This window comes from Melanaphis sacchari, unplaced genomic scaffold (genome assembly GCF_002803265.2).
Source record: "Melanaphis sacchari strain LSU unplaced genomic scaffold, SCAv2.0 Contig152_pilon_pilon, whole genome shotgun sequence".
In the NCBI taxonomy this organism is placed as follows: domain Eukaryota; kingdom Metazoa; phylum Arthropoda; class Insecta; order Hemiptera; family Aphididae; genus Melanaphis; species Melanaphis sacchari.
In genome coordinates this window covers 47286-57781 of record NW_020270670.1, presented here as the reverse complement: position 1 = coordinate 57781, position 10496 = coordinate 47286, and the positions used below count along the sequence as shown (strand labels likewise).

At 29.3% G+C, this 10496-nt stretch overlaps 3 protein-coding genes across 3 annotated transcripts; 2 read left to right on the top strand and 1 right to left on the bottom strand.

Annotated features, from left to right (window-relative positions):
- The first annotated feature begins 129 nt into the window (after positions 1-129).
- On the top strand, positions 130-2161 carry LOC112592004. Its single transcript, XM_025335968.1, has 4 exons — positions 130-156; positions 846-1084; positions 1138-1348; positions 1424-2161. Exons 1-4 carry the CDS (start codon positions 130-132, stop codon positions 2159-2161), a joined length of 1215 nt encoding a protein of 404 aa, XP_025191753.1.
- Positions 2162-4158: 1997 nt separating this feature from the next.
- LOC112591996 (zinc finger MYM-type protein 1-like) lies at positions 4159-5857 on the top strand. The gene is made up of 3 exons (XM_025335959.1): positions 4159-5362; positions 5430-5574; positions 5707-5857. Exons 1-3 carry the CDS (start codon positions 4159-4161, stop codon positions 5855-5857), a joined length of 1500 nt encoding a protein of 499 aa, XP_025191744.1.
- Positions 5858-6574: 717 nt separating this feature from the next.
- Positions 6575-7327, bottom strand: LOC112592003. The gene has a single exon (XM_025335967.1). The coding sequence runs from the start codon at positions 7325-7327 to the stop codon at positions 6575-6577; it is 753 nt and encodes a 250-aa protein (XP_025191752.1).
- Positions 7328-10496: the final 3169 nt, after the last annotated feature.

Sequence of the window (10496 nt, the reverse complement as noted above, 5' to 3'; positions counted from 1 at the left end):
CGTCGACAGAGCTTGCGCGTATTAATTCTTATGAACAAACACGGGTTACGACGTTACGTTACGTCCGTCTTAACGCGTGACGGAAACGTAAAGAAGACGCGTATATTGCTGTTTGAGCAAAATTGACGTATGACGGAACTGTGCAACAGCCAACAAGTACGTAATTAATGCTGTAAATACGTAAGCGATTTTACTGGAAAAAAAATAATTTCTTATTAAATATTAAATAATAAACTTAAAAAAAAAAGTGGGGGGAAATTGTCCGCCATTCGTTTTTTTAAACGTTATTTTTCTAAATTGTTTCCTAATAACATTTTCGATAATTTTGTTTTTTTTTTTTTTTTTATATATATATTTTTATTTCTTATACCTAACTTATAATAGTTACATGCACTTGAGTTATAACTAGTTATTCTTAATATTTAAAATTTAAATTTCAAATCAAAATAATCATTTATATTTTATATTTTATATGTAAAATTCAAAATTTCAAATTAAAACATTTTTAAAAGTGATAACACATATATAATATATATATTTTTTTTCGTAATAAATAATAACAGTATAACTCAGAATTAACTCTATAATTTATTTACGTTTTCGTTTTTGATTTCGTTATTATATTTTTGTTGTTTTCGACGTTTTCATTTTATTAATTGTTTTCGTTTTTCATTTTTTTCGTTAAATAAGGTTTTTTAAAAACCTTTTTCCATCCCTGATTTTTACCGTATATGTTAATGATTTTTTTTTAATTTGATTATTACAATTATTGTAATTTATAGTTAAAGTTTTCAATATGATCGTTTTAAAGCTGGATTTTACTTATAAATTTTTTTATTTTTCAGTTTGTTTGTTCTCGCCAAAAGGAGATGATAATTAATGCCTACAAAAGTAAATTGGAAGCTAATCCCAAGCTTGCTATAAGAGAGGCTCGTGTAATTCTTTCCAAAGAATTAGGCATTGGTATAACCACAATATCCAACACGCTTTCCGAGTATCGCAACTTTAAAACAGTATCATCACCGAATAGGACGAAAATTTTCAAAAATATCAATGTTAAGGTTGATGATTTTGACGAAGAAAAGTTCATCAGTTTTGGGTAAATCGTGAGTTGCCAAATTTAAATAAAATTTTAAGTGTTGTAAATGAAGATGACACTTTACCGGACTTCGCATTGACAACACTATGGCGTCTTTTGAAATCAATGGGTTTTCAATTTTCAAAAAGAGGACGCAACAGTGCATTAATTGAAAATGATGACATTCGGGCATGGCGTAGACGGTATATCAGAGATATAAGGAAATATCGAGAGGAAGGCCGACCGATTTATTACCTGGATGAAACGTGGGTGAATGCCGGAGACGTGGCAATACGAGTATGGTGTGATACAACCGTTAAATCGAGCCAAGCTGCATTTTCCTAGGGTCTTTCTACCGGAGCAGTTAACCCCACCGGAAAGGGAAAACGGCTCATAGTGTGTCACATCGGCTCTGAAGATGGATTTGTTTCGGATTCGTTATTATGCTTTGAGTCGAAGAAAAACACCAACGATTATCATGATGAAATGAATGGTGATAGTTTCCGTGATTGGTTGGAAGGTGTTTTACCGAGGCTCAAAGATAATGCGGTCATAGTTATGGACAACGCGCCATACCACTCGGTGAAGTTGGAGAAATGCCCGACTTCAAACTGGAGGAAGGCTGATATCATCCAATGGCTACAGGGTAAAGGAGAAGTTGTTGACCAAACTATGATAATACCGGAACTACTGGAAGTTGTTAGAAGGATAAAACCGATCTACAACAAGTACGTCATCGACGAGATGGTTTTACAACAGAACAAAACAGTGTTAAGGTTACCACCTTATCATTGCGAGCTCAATTCAATTGAGTTAGTTTGGTCTGTTGTAAAACGTCACGTAAAAGCCAACAACAAGACATTTAAATTACCTGATGTCAAAAACCTCTTGGTCGAAGGAATAGCCAAAGTGGACGCTGAAATGTGGAAGAACTTCGTAAAGCACACAATTGAAGAGGAAAATAAGTTTTGGACCTTAGATGACACGGTGGACGAATTGTCGGCTGAACAAAACAGATTGGTTATGACCATAGGAAATAGTGACACTGAAGAAGATGACGATTTCGATCTTTTATCAGATTAAAAGATAAAATTGTGTAAATATTTGTAAAATTATTATTGTAAAAACCTATTTATTGTATTGTGTACATGATGTATAAAAATTTACTGTAAATTATTATTATACAACCATTAAGTTGATGCTCAATTTAAATAATCATATTATCAATAAAAAACTATCTAAAAAATATTAAATATTCCCGATTCCTTGGTAAACGTTAACGCCGTGTCACTTGGATATGATAAATAATTGTAAACCGGCTATTTTAATAATTAGTGTATACTGTATACTCGTCGGCACAGTTTGATCGGCAACTTTCGTGCTCGATCGATGGCTAGTTACGGCGAAAGTGGGAGAAATTAGCCTCGGGACGGCTGGCAGCCGTCAGTCGACATGCGTGAAACCGGTATGTTCTCTTTTGAAATGTAGTGTAGTGTGCGTGACGCTAACGTTACGTCACATCACGTCTCCGACTGTCTCCGTAACGTAACGTGACGGAACGTAACGAAACGTATCTGGTGTGCGCGCTGCTTAACGCTGTGTAGTGTACTAGTGTGCGGGCTGCGGGCATAGACATAATATTAATATTTAATCGAGGTTATTATCGGGTTATTCTAAAATAATATAACTGATGCATCTTGATAGCTTAATTTTATAGATAATGTACATTGTACAATAGTATGGTTATCGTAGTTAAATAATATTTAACACATTTATAATAATATTAAACGCACTCATTCGCGTTCAATCTGTGATATTACGCACTTCATAGTTTATTACGTACAAGTTTTAATAGTTTTATTACGTATGATCATTGATTTTTGCAATACATTGTTCTGCTCGTTTGATACTTGAGTCGTTTAGTGTTTAATTTAATTTATTTATCTTTGTTGTGTAAGTGAAATATTAAAAAATATAAAAATATTAATATGAGTAAAAGAACTTCTACTGATCAAAGCTCGCTTTCTTCGTGGGTGATAAAACGACCAAATGTTTCTAGTGTTTCTACTACGATTGACTGCAATAAAACAAATAAATCACCAAATTGTTTAAATGAAGTATTATTAGATTCTTTAGAAAAAAAACAAACTTCAAAATTGACAAAATTAAATGACGATAAGATTAATAATTTACCGCCTACTACAAGTAATTTAAACGAATTTACAAGTGATATTAGTGATATAGGTTATTTTTTAAAGAATACATTTTCAAAAATTCCTGACGACATTAAGGTAAAATTATTGGAACTACCTAATATTCCTAAAGATGATTTTGTTTACCCATTCTCGACTCACATAAAGAAAAACAAGGAGGAACGAAGGTTTTTTAATAGATCACATTTTGAAAAATACAAATGGCTTGTGTATTCTTACGAAAAAAATGGTGTTTTCTGCAAATATTGTGTATTATTTAGTAATAAAGGTGGAAAAGATAGAGCAACACAATTAAATAAATTGGTAAAAGAACCACTAAATAAATATGCAAAAATCTTAGGAAAAGAAGGTGATTTTGAAGTCCATAGTAAATATCATATTGATAGTATTCAAATTGCTGAAGATTTTTTACTGAGATACAAAAATCCTCACAAAGAGGTAATCAATATTATTAATACTGATAGATTGAAACAAATTGAAGAAAATAGAAAAAGGCTAAAACCAATAATAGAATCAATAATTTTTCTTGGTCATCAAAATATACCTTTAAGAAGGCACTATGATTCAGGACATTTCTATCAGAAAGTTAATAGTTTATTACCAACAACATCAGATATAAATTCTACAATCAATAAAGGTAATTTTAGAGAACTCCTAAAATTAAGAATTTCATGTGGAGATTCTGATCTGGAAAAACACTTGAAGTCTACTCATTCAAAAGCTACCTACATTAGTCCAGCTATTCAGAATGATATCATTGAATGTTGCAAAATGTACATTACAGAGGAAATTGTTAAAGAAATTCATGAAAGCAAGTATTATAGTATTTTATTTGATGAAACAACGGATATTAGTCATATTTCACAAATGAGTTTAATAATTAGATATCCATATAAAGGGATTATAAAGGAATGCTTCATGGGTTTTATTAACTGCCATGATATTTATGATGCCACTGCAACTGACGATGATACAATTGAACAGGTTGAGGGGAATCCAGAGACATTTGAACCAAAGCTCACTGGTGATATATTGGGAGAAGTTGTGGTAAATATGTTGAAGAGTTTGACATTAAATTTAAAAAACTGTGTTGGAATAGGCACTGATGGATGTGCAGTTATGGTGTCTATTGCAAGAGGTGCTGTCAAAAAAGTCCAATCGCATGCAACAAATACTTTACATTGCCCATGTTCAAACCATGCATTAAACCTATCAATATCTAAATCATCTAATGTACAAGTAATCCGTAATACCATAGGGATAGTCACAGATGTAATTTCTTTTTTTAATTTGTCGTTTAAACGCAATTTTGTCTTAAAAAAAGTTTTAAATCACAAACCACATCTAAAAAGTTTGTGTGAGACAAGATGGGTAGAACGCCATGATTGTATCATGATTTTCAAATCTTCTTTGTCTGATATTGTAGAATCTTTATCATTAATTTCGAATTGGCAAGAACAAATTTCTTCATCAAAAGCAAAAATATTATTGTTGGCACTTTGTACATGTGAATTTATTAATGGACTGCAGTGTCTATCAAGTGTATTGTGCGTGACATCTAAGATCAGTAAACTACTACAAGCAGAATGGCAAGATGTATGTCAAACTAAAGAAATTATAACTGATGTTATTAATAATCTTGAAGAAAAGAGAAAAAACTCTATTGAAAATTTCCATGAACTCTATATTGAAACAAAAGAAATTATGTTGAACTTAGAAGTCGAAGAAAAACTGCCTCGTTTAATTGGTCGTCAAACTAAAAGACCTAACTATCCTGTTTCATCAGTTGAAGAGTATTACAGAGTGGCAGTATATATTTCTCTGGTAGAAAATATATTAAATTATATGAAGGAAAGATTTAATAATGAAAAAAATCAAACTTTTTTATTTTTATCTCAACTTACTCCTAAAAACATTATTAAAACTAACAATGATGATATTGTTAAAGTAGTTGATGTCATTAAAAAATATTATACATTTGAAGATATGGATTTTATTGATTTGGAAGAAATGAACCTTAAAACTGAAATTAACTTATGGAAATCTAAGTGGATAAGAATAAAAGATGAAGGTATTTTAACAAATAATAATTTAATTTGTTAGAGGTGTATCAATAAATAAGGATGTTTTTGTTTTAGGTGGACATGTCAACCTAGATGTCATCACTTCTGCGGAAACTTGTAATGAGATACTTTATCCAACTGTAAAGAAGTTGCTTTTTATTTTAGCATGCTTGCCTGTTAGTGTTGCCTCAGCTGAAAGATCATTTTCTACTCTTAGAAGGTAATGTTTAATTCTAATTGCATGCATAGACGCATAGTATATTGGTATCATGCAATTATTGTGTGTATTAATGTCAATTATGCAATTGACATTACTATACTTATATTTGAATTTCTCATTTATTTTATGTAGATTAAAAACATGGCTTAGATCAACAATGGGGCAAAATAGATTAAGCGGATTGGCTTTATTGCATGTGCACAGATCAATAAGTATAAATATTGACAAAATTATTGATAAATTTTCACAAATGAAAAAAAGAAATATTGATTTTATAATTTAATAAATATTATATTGTTTTACTGTAATTTGAACTTTATTGTATTTTATTTACCTTTCTTAAGATATGCAAGTATAAAATGGACTAGTAATCAAGAATATTTATAAAAAAATATTGTACTTAAGTAGTAGTGTATAATGTTCTTAAATTTAGTACCGCCCCCCCCCCCCATAAAATTAAGTCAAATACGCCACTGAATACAAAGTACCACAGGACACGCTTGCCACTCGTGTACGTATTATAATATTTTAGCTTCTGAGCGGAGTGATAAATGTTAATTTTACAATGATTTTTTTTTTTTTGTACTTTATTCTATCAGCTTAAAAATGTTTATACTATATTTTTTTGATTTTTGCTTTTCAGATTTGTAGCTGAAATAGAAAAACGGTTTTCTGGTACTAAAAATGATATTTTGATGGTTATAGACATTTTTAACTCCTACAGTGATCAGTTTTTGGTATCTAATTCTGTTCATCTTAAAAAATGGGTACTTGTTTGTTAACGCCCCGCCAGTGCGCCGCATAAAATTTATCGCCCCGCCACTCTTGTTTGTTATCGCCCCGCCAATTAAATAAAATAAACAAAATAATAAATAAATATAAAATATGTAATTTATGTATTATTAATAATAAAAAATTTAAAAATAAATGAATAAATATATGTTTATAAATTTAAAAAAATATGTATAAATGGATTAGTAAATAAATAATATAATTATAATTATAGTGGAGGCCAGAACTCGGATATATCTTTTAAAATGGTTTCAAATGCGTCTTGTTTTCCGAGACGTGTTCTCCACATAAATTCTGCTAAATATGATTCCAAAAAATTTCTGTTTGTTCCACGACGCTTTTTATTTCCCCATTTAGCAGAACCCCACAACCTCTCGATATTTTGGGTGTGTGCCCCTGTGTCTGGATCAACAAAATTATACGTATGGTTTACAGTATTATGTTGGAATCCCGCTTGCTGCAAATTATTATACGCTTTCCAACAATCTGACAATATTACTGAGCCTGGTCTTATATATTTTTTGATTATAGGTAACAATGTTTTTTCCGATCGATCAGGTACACTTATTATAAAACATGCATTGGTTTCCCGACATATTCCACCGAAAATCCATTGCTGAGGTAGAATACGTCCAGCATTATTTTTCCGACGCACAAATAAACTTTCATCTATTTCGACGATAAGACCGGGACCACCAATTTCTTTATTTTGGTCATTTTCTAACTTCCATATACATACTTCACGTAGATAGTTACTCCAATCGACCACAGCATTTTGTCCCATCTTTAGCTCATGTTTACAAAAAGTTACTGAAGACATTTCTCGAGCCCAGTAGTATATGAAATGTACAATTGTATGTATTGGTAGTCTAGAACCAGTTAACCAATTGTTAACTCTTAAACCCTTTTCTTTCCGGCAACTTCTTTTCTGACAACGCCATCGTGACCCCTTGATAAACATTATATGGCCATTTTCACATATTTCACTAGTTTTAACTATATTATTTTTTTGTAAAAATGTAATTGCAGTATCATTGTTAAAAACAACTGTAAGTAATTCATTAAAATTCATTTTATAATATAAAAGAAAAAAAAGAAAAAAAAAATTTTTCGAATTGGTTTCAAACGAAGTTAAAGTTTACTAAAATAACGAAAGCCAGCAGCGTACTAATATGGTTTAATATAAAATGTACAATAGTTTTTCCATTTCCCAAAATAGATCATCCACCACGAGCTAAATACGATAATTGTAGGTATAATAACGGCACACTATATGGCGGAGCGATAACAAACAAGAGTGGCGGGGCGATAAATTTTATGCGGCGTACTGGCGGGGCGTTAACAAACAAGTACCAAAAAATGTATTAACCATTAAAGGCATTTTAAAATTAATTCTATACATTTATCTTCTGAATTTTCTTCCATTCAAGCACTACTTAAAGAAAAAGAAATTAATCCTGATATAATAACACTAACAGAAATACTGTGTAAGCTACCATCTGCTTTTGAAGAAACCTTGAAAATATTTATCAATAATTTTAACATTGCCTGCAGTACTGCTTCTAATTAACGCTTTTTTTTCGAAATTGAAAAGAGTAAAAAACTATTTGAGCTTAACTATGGGAGTAAAAGGTTAAGTGATTCAATGGTTATTGCAACTGAAAAAGAAGAAGTTGATACACTGGATCTTAATGAAACAGTAGATAGTTTTACTAAATTAAAATTTAGAAGATTTCCTTCATTGTACATTATTATAGGTATTATATTTAAGTATGTACTACATTATAGGAAATCTAGGTTTTAATTTAGTAAAACTAATTAGTGTATCAAATAACCATTAAATTACTTAACCTGTTATCTTCCGTTGTTAAATGCAAGTAATTTTTCATTATTTTAAATGTTGAAAAAAAAAGTTTATTAAAATCAATTCTAACAGACAATGTTAAAATTATTGTAATTTGTTTTATACTATAATTCTATGGAATGTATTTGCACACCCAGTGAGTACATTAAAATTATTTATTCAAACCAAATAAAAAACATTTTTGTTTTGCAAACAAAATTAGTATTATTTGTTTTATACTATAATTTTTATGAAATGATCTACATTTACAAAAAAAGTGTGTTGAAAATATTCATGGGATGACTTGACCATGCAAGTGACTGATATTATTTTAGATTTTCAATATTGATTTTGCATCCCATGAAAAAATGTGAAATGACGCCTCTGTATTCACGCAAAATGTAAGGAAGAATATAGTAAAATTGTGTATGTACATTATTATGTGCATTGCTTAAATTTATCTCTAATTGACTCTATTTGTGACAAATCTAGCAATAAAAGTCCTAACCAAAATCGATTTTTGTTTGATTTTATTGGAACAGTTCAATGTTTTTACTCATTTATTGAAGGAGTCTTATGCGTCGTGCTATATTTGAAAAATAGCTAAAGAAAATGGTACACACGTACAAACATTATGTACCGTTACCAGATGGGCTTGTCGTACAGAAGCCGTAAATGCAATAAAAAATAATTACGATTCAATATTTTTTAGCATTAAAAGCAATCAATGTAAAATGGTCAATTCCTTGATGCACACAAAAGGTCAAGGTTTTCTACATCAACTTCTAACTTTCAATTTTATATTTTGTCTAAATATGATAAAAGTTATCTTACAGCTAGTTTTGAAAGTAAGTTCTGCCTTACAAACACCAAATTTAAAATTGTTAACTACAATTATGATAATTAAAACACTCAAACAGTCATTAATTTCATTTCGGAATGACTCAACATTTTAAATCAATGTTTGAAAATACAAGAAAAAATGTGCTATGAAATGAATATTGAAATACCTAAAAAAAAGAACATAAATCTACAACACAACATATATTTAAAAATAAGTATGGTGAAATGAGAATTTTGGTATTTTATTCAAATTTTTTTCAAACTTATTAGTAGCTTAGAAAAGATATTTAAACAAGATACATTGAATTAATCAATGCATTGGTATATTAATCAACCTATATGATGAAAATGAAACTTCAACGTATAAAATATTTTTCAATTTCAGCTGAAGCTTTATGCTATGAAGTTAATCTTTTGAGATCTACTGAAGATACACCAAAAGGTACAAACTTTAGTATAATTAGTATATATTTAGTAGTATATTTTACATACGCAAAACTCGCTAAAAAATTGAACTATCGTAAAACATTCACATATAAAAACAGATAATCTTCTTATTAAGTTTCATTATAAATAAATTCATTCTAACTTTTAAACTAACGAAGCTAAACCTAATCTACTGAACGTAAATTTGCCATGTTACGTACATGTAAAACAGAGACAATAAATGTCTGTGTAGCATCCTCTTAAGAGTTCCAATATTATGAGTAATGTATAAATACATATTATTAATTTCTATATGCTTATAAATGTTATTTTATAACTTATATTATATTTAATATATTTTTAAAAGTATAAAACATTATAGGGTAAACCGTTCAGTGACTGAACACCCTCCAGTTATTGAACAAAGTTTAATTATATCTACAATTTACGGAATCAGTGTGGTTAAATTATGTAATAATAAATTAATTAAATATTTAATATTATGTTTAAACCGTAAACAAACAATCTAATACTTTATTTATGTTACTAATTTGGACTTATAACGGTTTAAAATCACTCTCTCACATTTGTTTGCAAACTGAGGTCAAAAGTCTAAGTAAGTAGCTTAGAATTTTTTTTATGGGAATTTAATAACTTCCTTTATACTTGTTATATCATAAAATAAATGGTTTCATTGTATATAACATTACATTCTGAACTATTTTAAAGGTTTAAATGTATTAAAAGTATGTTTAATTCCTATTTATTCGAGTGTTCAATTACTGGAGACATGAATTCAGTAATATCTAGTTATTAAATGGGTGTTCAATTACTGGTATATTAACTTAAAAATGAATTTGCCTCAAATTTTGCACATATTCAATAACTAAGTGAAGAAATAATTTTGTTTTTATTACATATAGTTCTTAAATGAATATATCCAATAATTGAACATAATATAATCTCTACTATATATTTTGTATGCATTAAAGTTTATCGATTAATCTATCGTCCACGA

Coding starts and splice junctions, on each gene's coding strand:
- LOC112592004 (XM_025335968.1), top strand. CDS start 130: ATGACGGAACTGTGCAACAGCCAACAA. Junction 1,085..1,137: donor GATGATTTTGACGAAGAAAA/GTTCATCAGTTT, acceptor TAAAATTTTAAG/TGTTGTAAATGAAGATGACA. Junction 1,349..1,423: donor ATTACCTGGATGAAACGTGG/GTGAATGCCGGA, acceptor GCATTTTCCTAG/GGTCTTTCTACCGGAGCAGT.
- LOC112591996 (XM_025335959.1), top strand. CDS start 4,159: ATGAGTTTAATAATTAGATATCCATATAAAGGGATTATAAAGGAATGC. Junction 5,363..5,429: donor GATAAGAATAAAAGATGAAG/GTATTTTAACAA, acceptor TTTTTGTTTTAG/GTGGACATGTCAACCTAGAT. Junction 5,575..5,706: donor TCATTTTCTACTCTTAGAAG/GTAATGTTTAAT, acceptor TATTTTATGTAG/ATTAAAAACATGGCTTAGAT.
- LOC112592003 (XM_025335967.1), bottom strand. CDS start 7,327: ATGTTTATCAAGGGGTCACGATGGCGTTGTCAGAAAAGAAGTTGCCGG.